General features: G+C 37.3%; 1 protein-coding gene across 1 annotated transcript; it reads right to left on the minus strand.

Annotated features, from left to right (window-relative positions):
* Positions 1 to 19,502: 19,502 nt before the first annotated feature.
* On the minus strand, positions 19,503 to 23,901 carry LOC104120356 (SUMO-conjugating enzyme UBC9). Its single transcript, XM_009632107.4, has 5 exons — positions 23,762 to 23,901; positions 23,544 to 23,621; positions 22,169 to 22,296; positions 20,794 to 20,898; positions 19,503 to 19,862 (listed from the first exon to the last, which is right to left on the minus strand). Exons 2-5 carry the CDS (start codon positions 23,611 to 23,613, stop codon positions 19,719 to 19,721), a joined length of 447 nt encoding a protein of 148 aa, XP_009630402.1. The 5' UTR covers positions 23,614 to 23,621; positions 23,762 to 23,901; the 3' UTR covers positions 19,503 to 19,718.
* Positions 23,902 to 27,908: the final 4,007 nt, after the last annotated feature.

Genomic DNA, 27,908 nt, shown 5'->3' on the forward strand with positions numbered 1-27,908 from the left:
CGAGATCATCAGTTGTACTACCTTTTCGGACTCTGATCCCTTTATTTCTGTCAATGATCCAAGGTTATCCAATGTGTCCGCTTCTACTTTATCTTCCCTTGGGATATGAGTAATTTACCACTCTCGAAATCGCGCCAACAAAGCCTGGATCTTTACCACATATGGTTGCATGCGCTTCTCTTTGGTTTCGAAAATCCCGTAAACCTGATTTACCACAACTGTGAGTCGCATTTGATTTCGATGACTCAGAATCAAGTCCCAGAGACAGTTCGACCCCCTGCAATCAAAGCCTCATACTCTACTTTATTGTTAGTTAAAGGGACCATTATAATGGCTTACCTTAGGGTTTCCCCCAAAGGCGTGATTAATACTATACCAAGCCCGGACCCTTTTACGTTAGAAGCTCCATCCATAAATAAGGTCCAAACCCCCAATATCGATTCTGACACCATTACTGCCTCTTTGGTTGCCAGAGACAGTAATCCCAGGCTAAAATCAGCCAAGACTTGTGACTTAATTGCAGTCCTTGGTTTATATTCTATGTCTAACTCACTCATTTCGACGGCCCATTTGGCCAATCTACCCAAGATCTAGGGTTTGTGAAGGATGTTCCGCAAGGGAAAAGTGGTCACCACGGTTATCGGGTGACATTGGAAGTAGGGCCTCAACTTCCGAGACGTGACTACGAGAGCTAAGGTCAGTTTCTCCAAATGGGGGTAGCGAGTTTTTGCTCCCATTAAATTTTTACTAAAGTAATAAATAGGAGATTGCGTACCTTCAACCTCACGGACTAAAACTGCACTTACTGCGACTTTCGAGACCGCGAGGTAGACTAACAGTGTTTCACCTTCTTTTGGTTTCGAAAGCAACGGAGGGCTTGGCAAGTACTTTTTAAAATCTCTCAACGCCTACTGGCACTCCGGGGTCCATTCGAAATTATTTTTCTTTTTGTGTAGTGCAAAGAAATAGTGACATTTTTCTAATGACCGGGAAATGAACCTGCTCAAAGCTGCCAATCTCCTCGTGAGCCTTTGGAATTCCTTCACGCTTGATAGTTGGTCCGGAATATCTTCGATGGCCTTGATCTTATCGGGGTTTACCTCAATTCCCCTTTGCGATACCAGAAATCCCATAAACTTACCAGAGCTTACCCCGATCGTGCATTTCTCGGGGTTAAGTTTCATAGTATGCTTCCTTAGGATGTCAAAAGTTTCTTGCAGATGTTTAAGGTGATCACCCGTATTTAAAGACTTAACGAGCATATCGTCTAGATAAACTTCAAAAGTTTTTCCTATTTGTTTTTCAAACATCTTATTCAAGAGCCGTTAACAAGTGGCTCTGGCATTTTTCAACCCAAAGGGCATCACATTATAGCAATATGTTTCGAAATTCGTTATAAACGAAGTCTTTTCCTGATCCTCCGGGTTCATCTTTATTTGATGGTATCCGGAATAAGCATCGAGAAAACTCATTAACTCGTGCCCGGCCGTAGCATCAATCATTTGATCTATGTTTGGCAGTGGGAACGAGTCTTTCGGGCATGCCTTATTCAAATCTTCATAATCTACACACATGTGAAATTTATTGTTCTTCTCAGGAACTACTACTACATTAGCTAGCCAGTCTAGATACTTTGCCTCTATGATCGAACCGATATTAAGTAAGCGAGTTACCTCTTCCTTGACGAATTTATTCCTGGATTCGGCAATATGGCATTTTTTTTGTCTTACAGGAGGTACGTTGGGATCCAAACTTAACTTGTGTATGGCTACCTCCATCGGGATACCTATCATATCTACATGCGATCATGCAAAATAATCGGCATCAGATTTAAGAAATTTTATAAAGCCATACCTGAGCTCGGGATGTAGTCCTGTCCCCAAGTGGAATTTCTTTTTCTAAGAACTTTTCGAACAACACAACTTGCTCAAGCTCTTCCGCTATGGATTTCATTGCATCCGTCTCGTCTAAAATCTGGAAATACCTCGGCACCTGATAAAATTCTAACGTTTCTGCCTCCGGGCTAACTTTATCTAATTCGGGAGCCGGCGTCGGTTCCTGTAATTGCTATGTTGCATGTTCCTTTCCTTTGCCACTGGAGATCGAAATTCCATTCATCTCCCTTGTCACCGGTTGGTCACCCGTTATCTGTTTAACTCTTTCAGGTGTTGGAAACTTGATGATATGTTTATGGTACAACTTTCATTTTGTGCAACCACGGCCTTCCTAGAATAATGTTATATCCTATATCGCCATCTACCACTTCGAAAAGAGTTATTTTTATTACTCTTTCGACGTTTGTGGGTAACAAAATCTCTCCTCGGGTTGACCCGCTCGTGAGGTTGAATCCAACGAGGAGTTTTGTGGTCAGAATGATGCTTCCGGTGAGTTTATCTTGCTTTAATACTCTCCATTGTATGATATTGGCCGAACTTCCTGGATCTACTAAAACACGTTTAATCTTAAAATCTATCACATTTAAAGAAATTACTAGTGCGTTTGTGTGGCAGTAGCAATCCGTCTACGTCATCCTCCGTTAAAGTAATATCGTCTTCAGCGACTTCCTGGAGCCTTTTGCTATGGGTTATTAGTACCATTGTCTTTTTTGCTGCCGAAAAGGTGACCCCGTTGATTTCGTTCCCCCAGAAGATTATGTTGATCATTTGGCGTGGGGGATCTTCTACTGCTTTTGAGGGAACCGCGTTGTTCCGGTTATGACCATAATTGGTCTTAGCTCGGTCACTCAAGAATTCTCTGAGATGACCATTCTTCAACAGTGTTGCCACTTCTTTTCGGAGGTGTCGACAGTCCCTTGTCCCCTGTCCGGTGGCCATTCGTCTCGTGGTATTCACACCACAAATTGGGATCCCAATGGCTGGGATCAAATCTCATTGGTTTCGGGAACCGTGCTTCTTTGATGTTTCTTATGGCTGACACCAACTAAACTACACTGACGTTGAAATTGTATTCTGACAGCTTGGGGCAGGAAGGATCCCACGCCCCTGACGCTTATTTATCTTACAATGATCTATTATTCTGACCGCGATCAGTCCTTCTGTCGACGGCGAACCTGTTCACTAACCGGAAGCCTCTGCCATGACCTTTGATCCGTTCTAGGGCAAAAACCGGACCCTCGAAGACCGTATGTTCGTGTCAAAATCATCTTTTGCATTTTCTCTGTTCTTCTCCCGTCCTTTTGTTGACGATGGAAAGACAACCTGATCATCTTCGATCCTTATCTTTGATTTGTATCGGTTATGGACATTCGTCCAAGTCGTTGCTTGAAACTCAAGCAGGCTTTCCTTCAATTTCTGGGAAGCGTCTGAACTTCTCGAATTTAGTCCCTTGGTGAATGCTTTAGCCTCCCATTCATTCGGGATAACCGGGAGCAATATTTTCTCCTTCTGGAATCGGGTTACGAACTCTCGTAGCAACTCGGACTCTCCTTGCGCAATCCTGAATATGTCGGCCTTTCGACTTTTCTGGCCCCGGCATGAGCCTTGATGAAAGAGTCCGCGAGCATCTCAAAGGAGTCTATGGAATGCTCGGGTAACAGTGAATACCATGTCAAGGCTCCCCTCGTGAGAGTCTCTCAAAATATCTTCAGAAAAACAGATTCAATTTCATGAGGAGCTAAATCATTTCCCTTCAACACCATTGTATAGGTGGTAATATGCTCCCGAGGGTCTGAAGTTCCGTCATACTTTGGCACATCAGGCATTTTAAATCGCTTCAGGATTAATTCTAGTGCCGCACTTGGCTTGTATGGAAATTGAGTATACTTCTTTGAGTCTGAACCTTTTAGCACCGGTGGTGCGCCCGAGATTTGGACCGAGCGAGCATTCACTTCCCTTATAAACCGTAATAGTTCATTCATAGAGGGCTCATTTTCATTATTGGACTCGGATCCTATCCCCATAGCCTCATCGGAGCCAACTTCGTCCCTCGGGGTGTTGTTGTCGACCCTCTGTGTTGTTTGATTAGCATCGGGAGGAACCAGATCTCATATATCCGCATTATTCAAACCCCCCGACAGTGCCTGCTTCAACTCCGTCATAACCTTATCATGTTGTGTGAGGTGGCCTAGAAGGATCGCCTGTTGTTCTTGTAGGAACCTTACCGCATCAACGACATGTTCCTCCTCAACATCATCGGGAGTTGTCTCCCGAACATGTCGAGGATATTGCCTGTCATGCACCGGTGTTGTAACGACCCGATTGGTTATTTTGAGATCTAGCAAGTCCTTCAGCGGTTTGAGGTCTTGTGTAGATTCACTATAGGTATTATGACTTGTACGTGTGGTCGAAATTGAATTTCGGGAAGTTCGGAGTTGATTTGCAAAGAAAATTCTAATTTCAGAAGCTTTAAGTTGGAAGAATTGACTAAGGTTTGACTTTTGAGTAAACAACCTCGGAATTAGTATTTGAAGGTTCCAATAGGTTATTATGATAATTTCGGACTTGGGCGTATGTTCGAGTTGAGTATCGGATCACCCGGGAGCATTTCAGTGCTTATTATGAAAAGTTAACATTTTAAAAGTTTAAGAATTTCTTAAGTTTGATTTGAAGTGGAATTTGGTGTTATCGATGTCCGTTTGGGGTTACAAGCCTTATAATAGGTTTGTATCGTGATTTGTTACTTGTACGCAAAGTTTGGCATAATTCCAGAATGTTTTGATATGGTTCAAACGCGTTCATCGAATTTTAAAAGTTTGAAAGTTTAAAGAAAGGTTTTGGTCGTCGATTCATAATTTGATGTTGTTTTGTGTGATTTGAGGGCTCGAGAAGGTCCGCGTTGTGTTATGGAACTGTTTGGTACGTTTGGGTAGGGTCCCGGGGGCCTCGGTTTTGAAATAGATTGAAATTGGATTGAAATTTGGATTTAAGGAAATGCTGGAAGCTGTTGAAATCTGGTGTCATCACACATGCGGTGGTTTGGTCGCAGGTGCAGACACATAGGCACGGTGGAGTTTGTCGCATAAGCGGAGAAAGCCGGCCAAGGGAAGGGCCGTAGGTGCAGAGCTTTGGCCGCATCTACGCAAGCACAGAAGCGAAATGCAAGGCACAGAAGTGGGTGAAGGTGCAGGAGCGGAAGAAGCTCGCACCTGCGATGCCGCAGAAGCGGGGAATGTTTCTGCAAGTGCGAGGCTTCATGTTGGGTGATTTTCCACAGAAGCAGAGGAGTTGTCGCAAAAGCGACGCAGCATGTGCGAGATTTCGGCTGGGCAGAAGGGTTCTTTAAAATCGAGACTTAGCTCTCATTTCTCTTATTTTCCTCTTGGATGGCCGAATTTGGGGAGCTATTTTGAGGAGGTTTTCATCATGCAACACAAGGTAAGAAATTTCCTACTTGTTGTAAGTTAATTCCATGGATTCTATATGGATTTAAACATGAAACATTGTAGTAATTGTGAGATTTTTGAAGAAACCTAGAAATTTAGAATTTTTGGATTTTGACCACGATGTTGGAAATGGAATTGGGAATAAATTATATATTTGAGTTCATAATATTATGTGTAATGATTATCTTCGAAAATTTTTGGAATCCGGGCACGTGAGCCTAAGGGTTGACTTTATTGACTTTTCGAGCGGAGTTGGAAATTGTTATAAATTGATTAATTATGTGTAATAGAGTATATATTTATGAATTTGCACATTGTTTGACTAGTTTTGGAGAGACATGCATCGGTTTGAGGTGTTTGAGTGGCGTTGGAGCAGAGTGAGTTATGTGCGTTTGAGTGGCGTTTGAGGTAAGTCTCTTGTCTAACTCTGTAAAGGGGGAAACTACCCCTAGGTTATGTATTTGTTATGTGCTACTTGTTGCGGGGGCTACATACGCACGAGGTGATGAGGGTCCGTACATAGCTAGATTCATATTATGTCCGGGTAGACTTAGGTTCCCGTCATGCTATAACTGTGCTATTTGGGTTGTCAGTTGCCTATTAAATTCCTTTATTTTACGTTACAACTTGAGACTAGACCTGCATAGAGTGATAGACTTGCTATTGTAGAGAATTGATGAGCTTCATGATTAGTCGCAGATTAATTGTACTCCTCTTGCGAATTTCTCCTACATTATGCGTTTTCATCGAAATGTTTTCCTTAAAATTTATAACTCACACGTCTATTCGTGAGTGGGGTCAATGACCCGTTAAACCTTCTTATTCTAATGGGAATGGGCCGTTCGCCCCAACAGTGTAATAAATATATCTATGGTTCGTGTCCTTCGACCCTCGGCAGTGCGCACATTATGATGGGATCAGACCGTTCGCCTCGGCAGGATTATGTATCACACTCTCATGGGAGCGGGCTGTTAGACTAGGCAATATAATAGATGTATCTATGGTTCATGTCGTTCGACCCTCGGCAGTGCACACCGTATGATGGGATCTAGCCTTACGCCTCGACATTTCTCTAAAATGCTCTTATGAAATCGTGCGTAATATTTGACAAGAAGCCAGTGTATCTGTGAGTTTTCCTGATTTGAACTATGACGACCTATCTAGTAAGGTCCATTATATATATACTCCGATTGAGGATGTAACTACTAGCTGAGAGCTTGAGTTTATTGTTGAGAGGAGGATTGTACCACGTATTTATACTTGTTATTTCATTTATTTATTCTGCCTCACATCTGTTTACTTCTTACTGTACATGATTTATTGGACCACTAGTAAGTATCGATGTCGACCCCTCATCACTACCTCTCCGGGGTTAGGCTAGATACTTACTGGGTACGCATTGATTTACGTACTTATGCTGCACTTGCTGCACTTATTGTGCAAGTACATATATGTCTGGGGGTCTTTTGGGTGCAAAGGCGTGGCTATTGCGAGGACTTTACCATACGTTGTATTTCATGATACGATCCGCAGCCTGCAGAGTCTCCATCAGAGTATTTATATTCTCCTATATAATTTGTATTCCACACAAATGTTGTATTTTATTATATTTCCTAGTTGATGCCTATGCACTTGTGACACCGAGTTTTGGGGGCTCCTACTGGTTATTCATTATTGTAGTTCATGTAAATATTATCATTTTTTCCTATAAATTCTATTTTATACTATTTAATTAATGGAAATTATGATTTCAAAGTAATAAAATGAGTAAACTAGTTGATCAATCACTGTTGGCTTGCCTAACGGCAGTGTTAGGCGCCATCACGGCCTTTAGTGGATTTCGGGTCGTGACAGCTTGGTATTAGAGTGTTAGGTTCACTTGGGTCTCACGAGTCATGAGCAAGTCTAGTAGAGTCTTGCGGATCGGTACAGAGACGTCTGTACTTATCTTCGAGAGGCTATAGGGTTGTTAGGAGCACTTCCCTTCTTGATTCCTCATCATGCGATTTGATTCTTTTAAGGCTTATGCTTTTATTTCCTTCCTACTTAATCTTATGTGACGTGAAGCTCTTGTTATCCCTTGGGCATCGAGGAATTGTAGTGGTACTACAGATGTGGTATCAGATGTTTTTCCCTGCGTATTCGGGCAGGCTATTATCGTCTCCTTGTAGAAGGATGTTCTGTCGTTTCAGCTCAGTATCTATATTTTCGATGGTTTTGAGGCTATGCACAGATTGTTATGATGCTCATGCATTGTTATTGCACGATGTTGGTGTAATGATAGGGTGCTTGTTTATGTGTCGAGGCAGTGAATGACTTGAAAGGAGGATTTATCAGTGTATGATTTAGAGGTTTAATATTTAATTCCAGCAGAGGAAAGGCAATCAGACTATGGATGTTCAGGCTTTGGTTGATGGAGTAACGAGACCTGAGATTTTCGAGCGAGGTGGAATTTTCATTGTGATGCGGTGTCGTCGTCCTTATTTGAACGCATTAAGGTTCGCCAGTGTTATGGTCTTCTTTGATTTGCCTTAGGGGTAGGGTGTGGTGAAATAGTGTCTAAGAAGCGGTTGTCAGAGATGGCGGTGTGTAGTGGTTTCAGAATCAAATTGGTGTTTCGAATGCTGATGGCTTGAGAGAGATGATCTTAGAGGAGGCTTAGAGTTAGTAGCAATTTATTAGTCCAGGTGCTACAGAGATTGATTTTGATTTGATGCAACCTTTGGGTAGCGAAGGATGAGGAAGGACATGGTGGGAGGTATCTCGCGGTGGTTGAATTGCTAGCATGACAAGTATGAAAAGCAGAGGTCGGGGAGTTTCTTAAAGGAGATGGTTTATCCGAAGTGGGAGTGACAGAGTAGCATATGGATTCTATGGTAGGATAGCCATATGTCTTGAGAAAAGTTTAGAGCAATTTGGGAATCGTGGTGGGAAGCGACTAGGTCTATGGATTTTATTTGAGATGGGAGCTACTGCACTGAGGAAGATTGAGTATGGAAAAGAGGAGTTGGCTTGAAATGAAGAGGGGTATGAGAACTTGATTACCATTTTTGGATGCAACGTGACTTCGAGTTTGGAATGTGTTGTTAGACTTTCAGTTGATGTCAACGGGGAATGAATGGACTTGTACAGCCGGTGGACGGGCGTGGGCTCAGGAGGGTTTACCGATTCCGTAGTAGTTGTACCCAGTGCAGCGCCGTTGGAAGATGTCGGCATGGGATTCCATAGGTGGGTTATCTCCTGTGAGCAGTTTGGGGTTGTGAGATGTTGATGAAGCTTCTACGAAGAATTCTACTTGCTACCCGGTAAGAGGTCAGATATGCGATTGTGACTGATGATTCAAAATGTTCATGAGAAGCTTAACAAAAGATTTCGAGAAATTTGGCAGGTTAAAGGTGCGAGATCATGGTAATTGAGAAGGAGGAATCTTTGTGGGTTCTAGGTTGATGTAATTGTAGCTTAAAGCTAAGTGGGGAAAGCCCACCATCTATGATTGGAGCGCATGATTGTCTGCTTGTGAGGTTTCTATTTATCGGTGCATTGGTGGGTTTTTATGACTAAGAAAAAGAAAACATCAGGGGTAATTCTAGCAAAGAACTTGTCAAATATGTGTTATATTTCGCCTTATCGGTTCATGTCCAGGTTTTGGAAAGACTTAGAGTTTATGCTTCTTGTGGATGTGATGTACAAGAAAAATAATTCAACCGGTTACTTCTTTGAGGGGGTGTTCATGTGCTAGGAGAGCGTTGGAGTTTGATTATATTCGGGACCAGGTCATAGTGAGTGACTTAACTTGTCACAATCCAAAATCCAACTAGTTGTGATGGCACCTGACCCAACCCGTCAGGTAAGCCAATTAACAACTATCAAATTTAATGAGATTTATTAAGAAAAGAAATGATAACACAACTACTTTTATACAAGATTTTCCCAAGGACTGGTAGTACAAATCATGAGCTTCTACGATATAGAGTTTACAAAGCCGGTTTAAAATAAAATACACCATCTAGCTGAAATATACATGAAGGGATCTGAAATAATAAAGCTACCAAGATCAAGAGGCAGCTATGACTGGAACGCAGGTACATCTTTAGATCCAGCTCCCGCCGTACGCAGCTACATCAGCATCTAACATCTGCACGCAAGGTGCAGAAGTGTAGTATGAGTACAACCGACCCCATGCACTCAATAAGTAACAAACCTAACATTAGTTTGAAAGTAGTGACGAGCTGGGACAAGGGTCAAAGTCCAACACCAATAGCCAACAACAGCTCATAACAATATAATAAAAGTGATACAAGAAATAACTCAAAGATATAATATTCAACTTGTTCACAGTTTCAAAAAATAGGCATGCTTTGCAAGTATAACAGTGAAAGCCCAAATCTCTTACCGAAAGCACAAAAATATGAGTAAGTTTGTAAAATCGTGATTTTCTTTCCAAAACTTTTCAACAGGTAAATATTTCATTATCAGATGGCATGAGGAAAAGTACATATCTATGCCTATATGTCAATATGTATGAGAAGTCATGAATGACGTGATACCGTACAACATGAGAAAAAATACATCTCTATGCATGTATGTCAAGTGTGCATGTCGAATGCAGTACAACATAGTGAATAACCATATGCATACTCTCTGAGTATCAATCCACTCGGTCCTCCCAGTCACTTAGTCCTCCCAATCACTCGGCACTCGCACTCGCACTCAATAGGTACATGCGCTCATTGTGCATGGGCAGACTCCGTAGGGTTCCTTCAGCCCAAGCGCTATAATGAGCCAATCATGGCATGAATCTGCACGAACAATTTATGTGCTGCACGAACAACTCACGTGCCATAGTATCAATATCTGGATCTGCACGGATAACTCACTTGCTGCATGGACAACTCACGTGTCATAGTATCAATATCTGGATTCGCACGGACAACTCACTTGCTGCATGGACAACTCACGTGTCATAGTATCAATATCTGGATTCGCACGGATAACTCACGTGTTGCACGGGCAACTCACGTACTATAGTATGAATAACCTCACAATCAGGCCCTCGGCCTCACTAAGTCATCAATCTCTCCAGTCTCTCGGGCTCACAATGTCATGAAACTAGCCCAAAATGATGATATAATGTATCAAAAAATAACAGGAGAGACTGAGATATGATATGCAATGAATGTATATGACAAAGTACGAAATTACAATTTAAACATATAGTTCGACAACAGAAATGACCTCAGTGGGTCCCAATAATACCAACATTTGCCTAAGCATGATTTCTAACAAGAGTCACAACTCAGTTTCTCTAACACATAAAAATACATGAAAAAATACAAGTTAATTGACTATACAGCTCTACGGAATTGAATGTCTCAATTTCTACGGTGCACGCCAACACGCCCGTCACCTAGCATATGCGTCACCTCCAAACAAATCACATAACATGTATAATTAAGATCCATACCCTCAGCTCTAAGTTTAGAAGTGTTACTTACCTCAAACAAGTCAAATCCAATACTGAGCAATCCAAACGATACTCCAAAAATGTCATCTTGCGCGTACCGTCCTCCGAACGGCTCTAAACTAGCCACAAGTAACTCAAATACATCAAATAATACCAAAGGAACAAACACAATCGATAAAGGTCAAATCTTTAATCAAAAGCCCAAAATCAACCCAAAAGTCAACCCATTCAATTACGAGTCCAACCATACTAGTTTCATCCAAAATCCGACTCTGCATCGATGTTCAAAACTCGAAAATTCACTCTATGAAACTTTAGACAAAATCCCCTAATTTCTCTCTTGGAATCCTCAATCAAATGCCAAAAATGAAGATAGATTCATAAAATATAATAAAAAAATAAGTGGATAACACTTACCCCAATCCATATGGTGAAAATCGCTTCAAAATTCATCTAAATCCGAGCTCCATAGCTTCAAGCCTTCAAATATACAAATATGTCTGAAACCTTCGAAATAGAGTACTTTATACACTGTTTCAGGGATATCCTTAGCGATCGCGGTCACAAACCTCGCGATCTCGATTACAAACTTTTGCAGGACAATTTTTACCTTATGCGATCGCGGTCATTTCCTCGCGATCGCGATGAATAAACTTCCATTTAACCCTTCCCAACGCTTCTCAGATAGCATGTAGTGTATTATCCATAACTTTATGTACAAAACTCCAAATGACAAATGGTTTAATTTCTAAAAATTAGACACAAAAGGCTACAACTTTTATTTTTAGATTATCTCCAAATTTCTTATAGATTGCAAAGAATCTATAAGAAAATACTTACTGAGCTAAAATGCTCATTATTACAAAATATCCGAATATCGGACACAAGCATGCTCAGTGCATAATATCATCCCTGGAAGGACCGACAGCGCCATACGCTACAAAACTCAAGTACAACTAAGGTGTGATATATGATATGAATCTCGAGAGCCATCCTGCTCACATAACACCATCGCTACGCGGAATCTCATCACATAAGAAAATTATCAAGCCATTTCGCAACTCACACGGCACAATATAGTATTACATGAAATAACCGACAACAAAACGACATCCAACGTCCGAATACTCTACCATAGAGAGCTTTTATGCTGAAATGAACACATTCGGCCTGGTATAGAGCCCGTATTCATATTTAAATCTATCCACATACCTCAAGCCGATTCTGATCTCACTGTACTAGGCTAATAACCTTTCAAGGATCCATAATAACCCTTTTTCCCATAACACACAAGAATAGCCATCATAATTAGAACAACTTCCACAGTCCACAACCAAATGAACAGAGCGCCCTCCAGGCATAAATTCTCGTTATAAGCTTCCACAGTTGGGTCAGTGCAGCAGAGATTTTCTTCTATGCGATCATGTGAAGGCTTCCGCGATCGCGATTCACAACTCCATTTTTCCTATTTTTCTCTTCGCTATCGCAACTAAATTCACGTTATCACGATGTACACCCCTGTAGCCAAAAATCAGCAACTAAAAATGGCCTAGAAATGGTCCGAAACCACCCCGAAACTCATCCGAGCCCCTCGGAACTCCGTCTAAACATACCAACAAGTCCCATAACATAACATGGACCTACCCGAGGCCTCAAATCACACATAACAAGATCGCACCTCAAATTGAACTTAATAAACTTTGAACTTTTTAACTTTCAAAACTTGTGCCAAAACATATCAAATCAACTCGGAATAAACTCAAATATTGCACACAAGTCCCGAATAACATAATGAAGCTATTCCATTCCCTTTATTCACAATTCGAATCTGATATCATTAAAGTCAACTCTCTGTCAAACTTATAAACTTTCCAAACTTTCAAATCTCCAACTTTCGCCAATTAGTGTCGAATCCTTCTAGAAGTATTCAAATGTAAACCCGGGCATACGCCCAAGTCTAAAATCACCATCCGAACCTAACAGGGCCCTTAGAACTTTATTCCGGGATCATATTCACAAAAGTCAAACTTAGTCAACTCTTCCAACTTAAAACTTCCTAGTTGAGTGTCATTCTTCTAAACTAATTCTGAATCAACCGAAAATCGAAACCGACGATATACACAAGTCATAATACATCATACAGAGCTACTTATGTCCTCAAACTACCGAGCAGAGTGCAAATGCTCAAAACGACCGATCGGATTATTACAATAAGTATGCCTTAAGCTTATATATCTTGATTTTCCATTATATATTTTATTGTGAGCTACACACATAGTAGTCTCACTATCACAAAATATTGAAATGGCTGGCATAGGTTGTGGCCACAACTTTATATCTAGTAACATATTTCTTAGTCATTCCGCTTCTTTTCCAGCAACTGCTAATACAATAAATTCGGATTCCATAGTAGAATGAGAAATGCAAGTTTGTTTCTTGGATGCCCAACTAATGTCACCACTCCCCAAGGTAAATATCCAACCTGAAGTAGCCTTATTATCATGTATATTTGTAACCCAACTCACATCAGAATATCCTTCTAATACGGTAGAAAAACCATTATAACAAATGCCCAATTGTTTTGTTCTCTTTAAATATCCAAGTATTCTAATTATAGCTTTCCGGTGAGTATTACTTGGATTGATTGTAAACTTTGAAAGTTTACAAACGAAAAATGCTATATCAGGCCTAGTGCAGTGCATAACATACATCAAACTGCTAATTGCACTTGCATACTCTAATTGAGCCACTGTTTTTCCAGTATTTTCAGTTAGTTTGATACTTGAATCATATGGAGTTTTATACTCCACTATGCCCAGATGACTGAACTTGGTAAGAATCTTATCAATGTAATGAGTTTGTGATAAAGTCACTCTCTTATCACTTTTTTTGAACCTTGATACTTAAGATAGTATCTACTTCATTGAAATCTTTCATTCTAAAGACTGAAATTAGATACTTCTTAGTTTCAGAAATTCCAAGCATGTTCGTACCAAAAATTAACATTTCGTCGACATAAAGACAAATAACAACTCCATAATCTACTGTAAACTTAGAGTAAATACATTTGCCTGCCTGATTATGTACAAAACCATTTGATAATATTATGCTATCAAACTTTTTATGCCACTGCTTTGGTGCTTGTTTCAAGCCATAGAGAGACTTTATAAGCTTACAAACTTTATGTTCATTACTAGGAAGAACAAATCCTTCAGGTTGTTTCATATATATTTCTTCACTTAAATTTTTATTTAAGAAAGCAGTTTTAACATCCATTTTATATACATATAGATCATATATAAATGCCAATGACAAAAGTACTATATTAGATGTTATTCTTGCAACTGGAGTATATGCTTCAAAGTAGTCAACGCCTTCTTTTTGCGTGAAGCCTTTTGCAACTAGTCTTGCTTTGAAGGTTTGTATAGAACCGTCTGCATTATATTTTCTCCTGAATACCCATTTACAACCTATAGGTTTAGATCCAGCAAGCAAATCAACTAAAATCCAAGTGTTGTTGGACATTATTGAGTCCATTTCATCATTGATCGCCTCTTTCCAACAAAAAAAAACCAACATCTCTTAAAGACATGGCTTCTTTGTATATTCTAGGATCTTCTTCTATACTAAACAAAATAGGTATCTAATTACAAACTTTAGTTCTATCTCCCTCCACTAGAAAAACTATAGATTCCGAAGATATAAAATCCGGATCAAGAGTTTTTTCTCTTCTAACTCTTTGGCTTCTTCTAGGCTTTAATTGAATATTATCACTTTTCCTTTTATTTAAAAATATTTCAGAATGTGACATCTTTTGTGTATCATGACTACTTTGATATTGTGCAATTAAATGCTCATCAACAATATCATTAATGAATCTATTTTCTAAAAATTCAACATGAATAGATTCTACAACAACATTAGATTCTAGATCAAGCAATCTATATGCTTTCGAATTTTGTGCATGTCCAATAAAAATACTTTTTATTCCTCTAGGTCCCAATTTTGTTCTTTTGTGATCATGAACTCTATAAAATGATATACACCCCCACACTTTAAAATAATATATGTTAGGTTTTCTACCATTCCAAAGTTTATAAGATGAAACATGAATACTTTTTGAAGGCACTTTATTTAATATATGACAAGCAGCAAGTAGTGCTTCACCCCACAGATTGTTCGGTAAATGTGCATTTAATAACATAGAATTAACCATGTCTACTAAAGTCCTACTTTTTCTTTCCGCCAATCCATGTTGTTGTGGTGTATAAGGTGCACTCATTTGATGTATTATTCCATGCTCTTCACAAAAATTACTAAATTCAGTAGGAAAGTATTCTCCTCTTCTATCACTTCGAATAATTTTTATTTTCCTACTCTTTTGATTTTCCACAACTGACTTATATTCCTTAAACTTTTGAAATGCTTCATCTTTTGTTCTAAGTAGATAAACATGTGTGAATCTAGAGAAATCATCTGTAAAAGTGATGAAGTATCTTTTACCTCCTCTAGTTAATTCTCCATTTAATTCACATAAGTCAGAATGCACTAAGTGTAATAATTCTGTAAATCTTTCAACTTTACGAAATGGTTTCTTATTCATTTTCGCTTGTAAACATATTTCACACTTTCTTCCATGTTCAGTTTTGCAAGTGATATAACCATTTTTGGATATATAATTTAAAGAACTAAAATTTAAATGGCCTAATCTAGCATGCCATAAATTAGAATCAGACAAAACGGTATAAGCAGAAGCATAATTTATTGCATTAACATGCCATCACAATGGTACCCTTTTCCTAAAAACAGACCACTCTTAGACACAATTACATGATCAGACTCAATTATAATTTTGAAACCTCTCTTAGAAAGTAAACTAGCAGAAATCAAGTTCTTCATAATTTCAGGAACATGGAACACGTTCAGAAGAGTCAACTTCTGTCCAGATGTAAAGTTGATTTCAACTGTTCCTTTTCCTGCAACTTCAGCTGTAACATGGTTGCCCATCATCACCTTTTCAGAATATTTAACTTCTGAATAAGTCTTGAACATATTCTTGTCGTGATAGACATGAATTGTTGCACCGGAATCCAACCACCAGTCTTGATTCTTTGTGGTTGTTGCAGCCATGTTTAACTCTTTAACCATCCCAGTTGGTATAGCAGAAATCATAGCCACCAGCCCTTGTGAAGAACTTTCTACTGTGTTTACCTTCTCTGAATTTCTTGAATTTCCAGATTTTTCAACATCTCTTGAATGAAAATTTATTCCTGCTTTCTTAAACATGCAGTCTCGAATCTTATGGCCTTTCTTTCCACAATGATAACAATTCATATTGTTTCTCTTTTTATTAAGAGACTTCTTTGAAACTTTCAGATTTTTATTTTCGTTTCCCAACTTATTCTGACTAACAGTATTAACTGTAAAACTAGAGGCATGAACAATTTCATCACGAGCACGAGTCTCACTTTCAATTTGAAGATGAGTTCGAAATTGTTCTATAGTTAATTTATCAGTAGAATGCAGAATTTTCTTTCTGCAGTTATTCCAGGAAGAAGGCAATTTCGAGAGAATCGCACCTATTTGAAGTGCATCGGGAATTTTGACTTCAAGATCACTTAGTTTTAAAACTAAGATTTGTAACTCGTGTATCTAATCCATTATAGGCTTTGTATCTACCATCTTAAATTCAAAATACTACAAAGATAAGAATGTATCGATATATCGTTTCTCGTTTTCACATGCAATCTACAACGTCGTCCAGATTTCCCTTTAGATTTTAGATTGGAGTACAAATCATACAATCGATCAGTCAAAGTATTCAGAATATGATCTCGGCAAAGCAGTTCATCTTCTTCTCGTTTCTTCCTCTCTGCTTTGATCGCATCAGTATCCTCCGGGGTAGGTTCTGGCAGTGCAGCCAACAATGGATCAATGACATAAAAGATTTTCAGCGCAGTGAGTAAGAAGATCATCTTGTCCTTCCAACGAGTGAAGTTTGATCCATCAAAGCGATCCAATTTGATTAAGTCTTTCGGATTCTCAACAGTAGCCAATAATTTCTCCATAGCAAAAATAACTCTTGAAAATTGTTAGAAAAAATAGGTAAATAACAGAGAATTAAAGACTTTGAGGCGTGAAAGATCAGTATCTTTCAAGAGTTATTGCATGTATATACTTTAGAGATTACAAGCAATTCTCTATCAGGATACAACAAAGCCTGAAACATACGTGCAGATTTAATTCGCTATTTCTGGACGTCTTCCGTATTTATAGATAAGAAAAAGAGATTTTTCTGAAGAGTTGCCCCTTTTCACGAATAGCCGCAACTTTTCTGTTGATTCAAAATTTAAATTTTAAATAACAAAAAGTTGTTCCAAAATAAAATACGAAAATAAGATCAAAGCCAACTAAATAGCTTGTGGTCATCGACGTGGGACTCCCACATATTTACAAAGCCATCGACGTGGGACTTCCACATATTTACAAACTACCCTAACAGCATAATCTAAAGTAAACAAAGAATCCGACTAGCTATTCTTGTAAAAATTCCAAAATAATGTAGCAGTAACAGTAGCCAGTGAACACGACATGAGTCATGGTGTCTTTTTGCTAAAATGAGTTACCTTTTAATTTGTATTCAAATGAGAGCTGATATTTGTGGCAAACGTTAAATCATGTAAAGATCGTATTAAAATTTTCACCTAGGAGTTAGTTCTTTACTTCTAATTTTCTGAGCTTTTCTGAGTCAAGTTTCGATGATTTTAAAGTAACGATCGACGACTTTCTCGACTTATTTATATCAGCTCTCCATCATTTCTTGCTTCACTTATAAGAAATATTGGAATATCTGCTTATCATGTAAAATCGTGTAATTTCTTCTTGTGCAGAACTGACAAGGAAAAGCACAGAATATAAATGCACTTCCTGTGAAAATCGAAGTGAAATCACATGGCTCACTCCTAGCAGGGTCGGATCCAAAACTTAAATGATTTGAGTTCAACATTTAAAGTCATTTGCATTAAACACGTTATATTTTTAAAATTATGGGTTCAGACCTATAATTTGTTGCAATTTTAATACAATTTTACACATACATCTATGTTACGCGGTGAAAAACCGGTGACGGAAATGTACATCCGCCTCAAACTCTTGGAGAGACTTACTATGAATTCTTCAGAAGATGCTTTAAAAAATTACTGTAACATCATTTTGTGATTCTTGCATTTTGAATTGGGCATAAATCAACGGTCACCCTGAGGTGTTGAATGGCTATAACTAGTTTTAGTAGATTCGTATCATTAATGTTACTGAAAGTCTGAATCTGCTGACAACCTACAATTCACTTTACTTTTCTATTTTCTTTCATGAGCCATTTCCCTCTATTTTTTCCCTACTTTTTTTTCACATAGTTATTGGAATTGATCTTGAGAGACAATTCGAAATGTGTGAGTTTTAACCACTAAGCTATCTTATTGTACCAACATTCTTCCCCGCCATTTCTGTTTCTGATTCTATTCTTGGCCGACATTGCAAAAATAGGACAACATAAAGTGTGGTCTTAAACTTTTGGCCCAACTAAACAAAACCTTCAAAAGTTAATCTATGTTACCAATAGGGCATAAGTTCTACGGTCAAACTTCTCTATAACACCCATCATCTATAACAGCACTTCACTATAATGATAAGTTTTCTTTGGAATCAATTTCTCATGTTATGTCAAAGATATATTCTTTATAACAGCACTTTGCCGTAGCAATCAAAAAAAAATCCGAAACAAACGAGGCTGTTATAGAGATATTTGATTGTAGTTGTAGTGTGTGTAGAAGTTAGTTTTGCCTTTGAGGCAGGATACTGGGACATTTCAAGAAGTTACAGACCACTTGAGCGGAGTAAAAATTCATCACCCTTTATCAGGGCTATTCTTGCAAATAATCCTATCTATACCATTGGTTGAACACCAAAGTCCAAACTAAAGAACTTCCATGGAAGAAGCCCAGTCCATGAAAACATGAGCTGTTGGACCATACATTTTAAAATGGGGTAATTTTAATTTTGGAATGTCACTAGAACTTCTGTAATTCGAGTATATGGTGGATATACCCATTCTTTTGCAAAGAAACTATATTAGACAATAGCAAAAAGAGTAGCAACTTATGCCATTTTGGTCGTTCCTACTGAAAACGTAAAAGAGAATCATGAAATTGGAAGTTATTTGGAAAAGGGTTAAGAAATATACACTTTAATAGTACAATTAAGCTCTTTTACGCCAAATGTTTGATCATCAATATGCCCTGCAGAAATGCAAATTATGAACCAAATGGTAGATGAAAGCATACATCTGGTCGTCAAAAGTATATTCTTAGATTTTGACGTTGTGCTCCAGCAGGCTTTTCCTGGTTCAAAAGTTTAAAAGTTTAACCACACAATCTTAGTTGGTGTAAACACCGGTTGCGAGTAAGTTTTCATATCAATTCAGATATGCCATTACAACTGAAAAGCAGCGCATCTCTTTAATTGGTTTTTGTGGACCTTAACTTCATTTGTTTGTTATTGCTTTCTTATGTATTGTTCCTGTTCTAGATGGTCGTTTTTTCTTAAATCAAACTAATCTATTATCTATATTGCTCTAATATAAGAGCATGTCAAAACAAACAGCCACCAAATATGACCAGAAATACAACTAGCAGAAACACCTGGAAGAAAAGGCTAATTAATTGGTTTCTTTCAAAGATCAATTTGCACATACAAACATTTAAGAGCACTGTCCATGATTTTCCTTTCCTCTTAAGACATGGACTCCATCTACCCATGTTACAACTCAAAGAACAGATTAACTGATTAGTACATTCAATGTAAATAGTAAAGCACCTGAAAGTAAAATGCCCTTGACCCCATGATACAAAGGTACGTTTAGCCCATGGCATACTTCTGAGTCCAGCTCCTTGCAGTAGTCTCATACTTATTCCTGTCTGTCTTGTACATGTGTGCAATCTCCGGGACCAAAGGATCATCAGGATTAGCGTCCGTCAAAAGAGAACATATTGAAAGCAACACCTAAAATTTGAAACAAACAGTAAATAAGTGGTGAGGCACATAACAGACATAATTCATGATCGAATACTCTTTTTTATATTGCCCTTGAGATATTTAAAGCTTCAGTAGTGCAAGACATCCTGGTGAAGCAAATGTATCGGCTGATCTTCCTAAAAGAAATTTTTAAGGTATCTGATAAACATTCAATATGTTTTGAAGGTCCTCTTCCCTTTTTGTAGATGCACCAATAGTGGGAAAGGCAGAACTAGGAGGAGGATTCTCAACAGTTGACACAACTTTGTTGTGTTGAATCAATGAAAAGCCTTTTTATCTAAAGATAGAAGGCAAAGGAATTAAGTAAAGCATATGAGTAAGATGTTTGAATTGGTATTCAAATAGCAAGTTTAAAGGGCAAAGCCAGGCCAATGATTCCAAGAACCTAAAGATCTCTAGTCGATTATATGACTCCAATTCCAATGTGGACCTTGAAAAGAAATGCCATAGATTGGTATCGAGAAACTTTCCCATAAATTAGTTGCAGCAGTATGCATTTCCCATGGCATTAAATGGAACTGTAAAATAACTTTTAACTACTGTAATGTTGAGATTTGAAAAATATAGCCAATCTCATGGGTTTGGCTACTAACAATAATCAAGTGTTTGTTTATTCAAAGGAATCCTTTCTAGTGGCATTACACAAGGCTGCAAAAAAAAGTTACTTTATGGCAAAAATCTGTTTTTCTTCAACAAACATATTACTACCTCAATCTTTATATTTCTTTCAAAATAAAAGGAAAATAAAGATACAAGATTGCCCCATAGAAGTTCAGAACAATCTATTGAAGTACAAGGGTAATATGAGCGTGTGGAAACAAAAGCACCAAAACACTGATAATTTTTTTTATAAGTAGTACTTCAGATATAAACAACTTAGATGTAATAAGAAATGAACCTTGGAAATTGTTAGGGCAGGGCTCCACTGCTCCTTTAAAATGTCAAGGCATATGCTCCCGTTGCTATTTATGTTTGGGTGGAAAACTTTTGTCCTGAAAGCCACCTGCCAGATTCATCAATGGTGAGTGTATTTCAACCATGTTCATCGCCAATGACCAAAGTATTAGAAAGAAAGGAATACGGAATGTCACCAAATCAAGCACAACAGCTAGGGGGAAGATGATATTTATGACTACAACTTGATTTAATGGGGAGTCCTTGATTTTTCTGCCTTAGTTATTCTATTTGACATGTTTTATGATACGAAGACACATTTGACCTGTTCTGTCAGGTTTTTTAAAACCGGATTTAATATATATTGACGTCTGTTTAACTCAAAGACTTAGATGATCACCAAAACTCAATGTTTTATACGTGGTGGCCATTATTTATTCACTTAATACGAATTGCAGAACGCAACTAAAATTGGCTTTTCTCACTTGGTAGACTTGCAACGTTTTTGTGCTAGTAAATTTGGTATATCTTTCACTTGCTAAACGATTCTTAATGAAGCACTCCCTTTCTATAATATTCTCTAGCATCACATGCTTTTTATCTCCTTCAGGCCGCTAAGATTACTCTAAGCATCGGAATACACTAAAAAAGAAAGTAAAATAAAATGATCGAAATGCACAAGGAGGAAGAAGTTTATTTCATCTATAAAACCAAACACTAGTTTCCAAACAAGAGATCACTGTATAAAGAAAATAAAAGATACAAATAAAAAACTCTTTCATGTGAAGTACCAACCCATCAAGCAAGAACTGTTGGAAACTTCAGAAGATATATACCGCAAAAACAACATAAGCATGCTAGCTCCAAAAGAAATATGAGCTGAACTTGGTCCTCTCTTCAACTAACTCATGTATTTAAGATTAAGGAACTGTGCCTATCATTCCCGCAATTTGACATAAAGGAGCAAGCTTAATCGATCAGGTTAAAGTTACAGATCTACTAAAATGAAACAATGTATCCTAGCATCGATAACAATAGCAAACCAGATTCACTTAGTTGCTAAATGGTCCCCGCAACTCAATGTCAAACCCACTCTTGCAACTACTTTATGGCCAATTTTGAAACTTCATTGAATTAAATGAAAATTGGGCCTAACAATCACCTACACAAATACAAGTTTCGGGATCAAGCAAAATAGCTCAACATAAGTTAGGAGGTAAGCCAATCATATCAATTACAGATAAACTTATTCGATGGACAGAATCTCTTTGAACCAAAATTTCTAGGTTGTTAAGGAGCATAATTTATCGATGAAGTCGTGCGTATCAACAGTTATTACCAATCTGTTATTTAAGGAACAGCAAGAGCTCAAAATGCACCTTAGGTGGCTTGAATGGATAATCTGGAGGAAAATGAATCGTCACCAGAAAAACACCACCAGAAAAAGGACTGTCTGGAGGACCCATGATCGTTGCTTGCCAATGAAACATGTCCTCAGCAACAGGTCCTGAGAAATCCGGTGTTATCAGAAAAACATACAAACAACAAACCCAACAAAAATATCCCCTAGAGAGGTGTTAAAGTTATTAGTCAACGGGGTGGGGCCTGGTATGGATGCAGGATCAGATTATGGCTTTGATATTATATAGAATCCAATCATTGACAAAAGAAGGAAAGAATTGGACTTCTGGTTTTTGCTTTTTGAAGAAAGTAGAAGAAATAAGCATATTTTGATGTCGAGAACAAAACAATTGTTACAGCAACTTTATTAAAAAAAGGATCTGATGTTAAGCATAAAGAGTTTATGCCAAAGGGCAAAATTTCTTCTTAGTACTAGCCCAATCAAATTTGAATACTTATTTCATAGGAATTATTCAAGAGAATAAGAAACCGCTAAATGAACCGGCAGGTGAAGAATGCAAGGCTCTTTTATAGACTAGCACATCCAAAGGCAACCATAAACCATCTACATAACATAAGAGCAGCAACACAAATCAAAGTCCCTGCACTATCAGTGCCAAACAAATACTCCAGTCGTAATCCACAATGCACATTTGATGCATCAGTGCACGCAGAAGTAGAAATACATGCTGAATAAACTACTGCACAAGATCGGACATCAGTAGAAGAAAAAAAACAAGATTTCATTTTCAAAATTTTGCCAGCAGAGAGCGCATTCTTACACCATATCTCTTTTCTGTAAAACTTACCTATTTCCTCGCTATCCTATTCAATTATGTCACTGCCAAGCCACTATTAAGCACTTGCAGTCATACATATGACGCACAAAAACCAGAACACAAAAGTAATATCTTCCATTCGAGTGACAGAAATGCAGCCATCACGTGTTTAGGGTCCATAACGCAAGCTATTAAACTGGCATAAAGCCAAAAACAAATCTCAGATGCAAAAAAAAAAAAAAAAAAAAGATAAGAACTTCGTGGCAGCCAAATCACACTGACATCACATGACATAATCTTGATTAAGGTACAAGCAAAGGGAAAGCGAACGTGATAGCTATGTTAGGTTAGTGTGAAATTTCTTACATTGTAGACCAATGGCTAATGATTTGGCAACGAAACTAAAAGGTCCTACTGTAAAATCCCCGCAATGATTTCTCCAATGATCCAACCATATGTCGAATAATTCAAATGACAGATTTCATTTAGCAAACAGAACTCAAACAAAAGCAAATGGAAATGCACGTATGTATAAAATGCACAAAAACCATAGCAAGAGAAATGGGATATTTACCAGCACTACAAGAAGTAGGAGGATCCTTTTGAAGATCTTTGAGCTCCTTCAAGATCCGCTTTGAAGCCATAGCGTCTCCTGCAAATTCAACCACAGATTCTCCTAATAAGATCCATCTCAATATATAACATCCATATAAAAACATATATTGATGTAATTTTGCTTAGAAAAAAAAAAACAACAGCAAAGAATTGATGAAATTGAGGAAAAAATGAGACCTGAAAGAGATTAGGATCCTCCTGTGAATAAACAGTAATAAAGCAAACGACGGAAGAAGAGAAGATAAAAATGCAGATTCCATCAGGAAAAAGGTCATTTATATAGGCCCCGCATTTATTTATATATTTTAAAGATTTCCATTTTCCGCCGACCCATCATTGTTTATTAATTTATTAAATGAATTCTGATAATCATTCCCACTGAATTATTGACTCAAAACCTTTGTGCGACATCAATTGGAGGTTTCATGCACATTAATTCATGTATGATAATTTAAGTTCATAATAAATTAGTCACTATAAATTCTTCATTTTCATGATTTGAACTTATAAATCTCAAATTAAAAGATAAAAAAAGTCTAATCATATTTCTTGTTGCTTATTGAATTATATCTACTTCTTTCCTTGTGTACTAATGACGTCCTTACATAGTGTAATTATATATTTGTGACGTTGAGTCCTATTATTCACACGTGAGTGAGTGAACTTTTCAGTGTTAATAAGTTCATTTACCGAAATATAATATTCTTAGAACCGCATATATCTAAGGAATAAGGAGAATATAGTAATTGGTAAGTTCTAAATTAGGGAAATACTTATGTCGAATTCGCTCCACAACGAACAATACTTGTATGATAATATAAAGTTGAATTTTACATTAAGTCATTATAATAATTGCAGCCTGAAAGGATAGATCTTGTACTTGTCGATAAGGTTAATCAAAAGAAATATCCCATTTATCATTGTTCAAAAGTAAAACAAACATAAAATAAAGAGCTCCTCAACTACCAGGAAAAAATTTAACGGAAAAAAAAAATAAAGAAAAGGAAAAGTACCGGACAATACTACTTTAACAGTTACTCAACTTAACAAACACAAAATTATATTCCCAACAACAACAACTCAGTAAAATTCTACTAATGGGGTTTGGAGAAGGTAATGTGTACGCAGACCTTACTCCTAACCCGAAGGAGTAAAGATACTGTTTTCGAAAGACCTTCGGCTCAAAAAAACAAAAGGACAAAAGGACAAACGAGACAATATTAGTATCACTACAACAATCTTATGAAAAATAAGAACACCATGAAATCCAGAAGAAAGATGCAAAGCAGCAAAAGCGATAGCTAATAAATAGGTCTTTCACTGAAAATCGAAATAGTAAAACACAACATTATCACTAGTTATCTTAGACAAAAACAATATCTGACTAGTTCTACAATTGTACGAAGTAAGGCAAGATTCAACTACCTCCTAACCTACAACTCTAATACTCGACTTCCACGTCATCCTGTAAAAATTATATTCCCAATGTAAAATAAAAGGTTGAACGGTTTAACTATACATAAAAATAAAAAACAGTTTTCGATTATTTAAAGCTAGAATAAAATAGAGTTCAGAGTTGGAATGTTGGATACATTGGAGGGAACGTAAGAGTTGAAAGCAAGGAATGAAGGTGTGAGCTGGATACAGTGGATGGGCAACTGGCCAACTCGGCTCGTGGCTTTCACCGTTTTCTACTTAGTTTAATGACCAGTGCATTGCAAATGTAGACATCTCTCAAAGGAGAAATAACAAAGTTATGGGTAGTTTATTTTAAAAACAATACTTTTCTCAAAAGTTTTTTTTTTTTGTTGAGAAGCCTTTTTTATTTAACTTATCAATTGACTAGCCATTAATGTTTGACTAAATTTTTATAAGAATATTTTTCTCAAAAATTCTTTTTAGAAAATTACTTTTTTTTTATTTCTCAAAAAATACTTCTGTTTCTACACAAAATAACTTTTTTTCTTCTAAAAGCTTAGTCAATATCTTAACTTTTTAAAAAAAACTATTGTGGAAAAAAAAAGAAGCACTTTTGCCAAAAAGAAGTACCGTCAAACAAGTTATTACGTAGATTCTGCGAATCGGAGTTGAATTAGAAGTAAACTAAAGCTGCTTCTTTGGTAATAAACCGTCCGAGTTTATTTGACCATTGACTATTGACAGATCAATAATTTAGCAACTTAGCGCAAACGCAATGGTATAAGCTGCATCTATTCAAGAATGGGTCTAATGGTGAATTAGTCCTAAAAGAACTGGCCGTCCCTCTCCCTCATGCACAACAATTCTTGCCCACTGGCCTAGTGATGTCGAGCTTTATGCTATGTTGATGCTTATTATTGTTCTTCTTCAACCTTTTTAAATGTTTTTATTATAAGTTCAAAGAAATATATTTGTTTGGAAATAGATTCAAATTTGTTCATGAACTTTGTGAAATAGTCCAAATTTATTTTCCGTTAGTTAATAGTTGAAGAATAATAATAATAAATTCTTCAACTTACATTTAGGTTGATTTGAGATTTGAGCGTGATGCAATTGATTATTGTTTGAGTTTTACTTGGGCTAATTTGAGGCTTAAGGGTGGCGCAATATTAACTATTGTTTGAGTTGTATTTGCATGAATTTGAGGCTTCAGTGTCATGAATTTAAGGACCGTTTCGCCATAGATTTTGGTGGCTTATTTTGAAAATACGAAAATCAAAACAATGTTTGTTCATAGAATATGTATAGTTTTTGAAAAGAGTTTTGAAAATTTTAAGTTCCAAAAAATATGTTTAATTTTTTCTTTCACTCACAAAATTTTAACTTTTTTTTTTCAAATAAAATGTATGTCCAAACACAACTTCAATTTATAAATATTATTTACTCACTTTTTAAGTTGCAACCAAATTTATGTCCGAACGTTGGCTAAGCTTGTGGGATAGAGACTTAATTGTCAGAGGATCTTAGTTCTAAAGCAGCTGGTGGGATCGCGGCTAGAAGAGGGACAATGTTATTCAATGTTTAAGGGCAAATTTAGATCATTTTGCATAGTTTAGGCCTTAAGGACAAATTCCTTTGGCAAAAATTGTTCGAAAACTTCTTTTGTTAGTTATGTATAGGTCAAAATCTGCCCTAAGGATATTTAGCGTAATACGACATTAAGGAAAGAGTCGATCGAGGTCGACTAGGAAGCAGCAAGATTCATGGTCGAGATGTCAACCATGACCGAGGTCGAGCATTGTGTAAAGAATAGTAACAGCTAGTTTTCAAAATAGAATATTAGAGAGACTGCACTTGTACTCTTAGGTTTTTTTAGGGATATGTATCAAATATATAAGGAAAAAAGAAAAGGAAGAGGGGGATGTAATATTCATTTGATAAGAACATTTTTCAGAAGAAGATTCTATCTCTCTTGTAAAAATATAAAGATTACCTTTTTACCAAGATTCTTGCTCATATTATTCCACACATTTTCACCAGATCCGAGGATTGATCAAGAAAATCTTGGATTTTTCTGCCATTCATCATTGTTAGGAGAAACATTCGTTCAATCCATCCATTATTGGGTGAATCATTCCTCTTATTTATTTAAATATCATTTATTGCTAGTTACACCTCGCAATAAATAACAATAAATGGTATTTAAGTAAATAGGAGGAATGATTCACCCAATAATGAATGGGTTGGATGAATGTTTCTCCTAACAATGATGAATGACAGATAGATCAAACTGGGTTTTTTGTTGTTGTTGTTGTTGCTAGTTACATCTCCGGTATTGCTCATACTTTAAGAATATTTTGTACTTATTGTTACAAACTCTTTACAGGATCTGTCCCCTTCTCCCACACATTTTCAAGATTTGCATCTAGAGTTATTATCTTTAATTGGATTTAACCCATTATTACTTAAATTTAATAGTTTAGCCAAAAATTACACTTTTTGGTCAAATAATTTGGCGCCACCCGTGAGGATTTTCTCTCTGCATGCATAGGTCTAATATGGCAGGTAACAGAGAAGAAAGAACAAGAATAATGAGTGATATCCCAACCAACCTCATGAACATCATCCACTAAAGCTCTGAAACAGTGGACGAGGACACGACGCCCAATACCTCTCCTAGGCGAGGTGGATCACCCCTTCCCCATTGCAGCATCACAAAATCTCTTGGTAAGATAGCCTTCACATCCGTGGAAGAGGAGGAACCATCAGCGATAAAGAAGCTCCTTGAGGCATGGCTAACTGATACACTGACCAGCGTCCTCCATAGGCCTATTCGATACGCGGCCGCAGAAAACGTGAGATCCTGTGTTACGCCACCAGTGGACGAGCAACATGATCAATCTCC

The sequence above is a fragment of the Nicotiana tomentosiformis genome, chromosome 3, assembly GCF_000390325.3.
Source record: "Nicotiana tomentosiformis chromosome 3, ASM39032v3, whole genome shotgun sequence".
Lineage (NCBI taxonomy): Eukaryota > Viridiplantae > Streptophyta > Magnoliopsida > Solanales > Solanaceae > Nicotiana > Nicotiana tomentosiformis.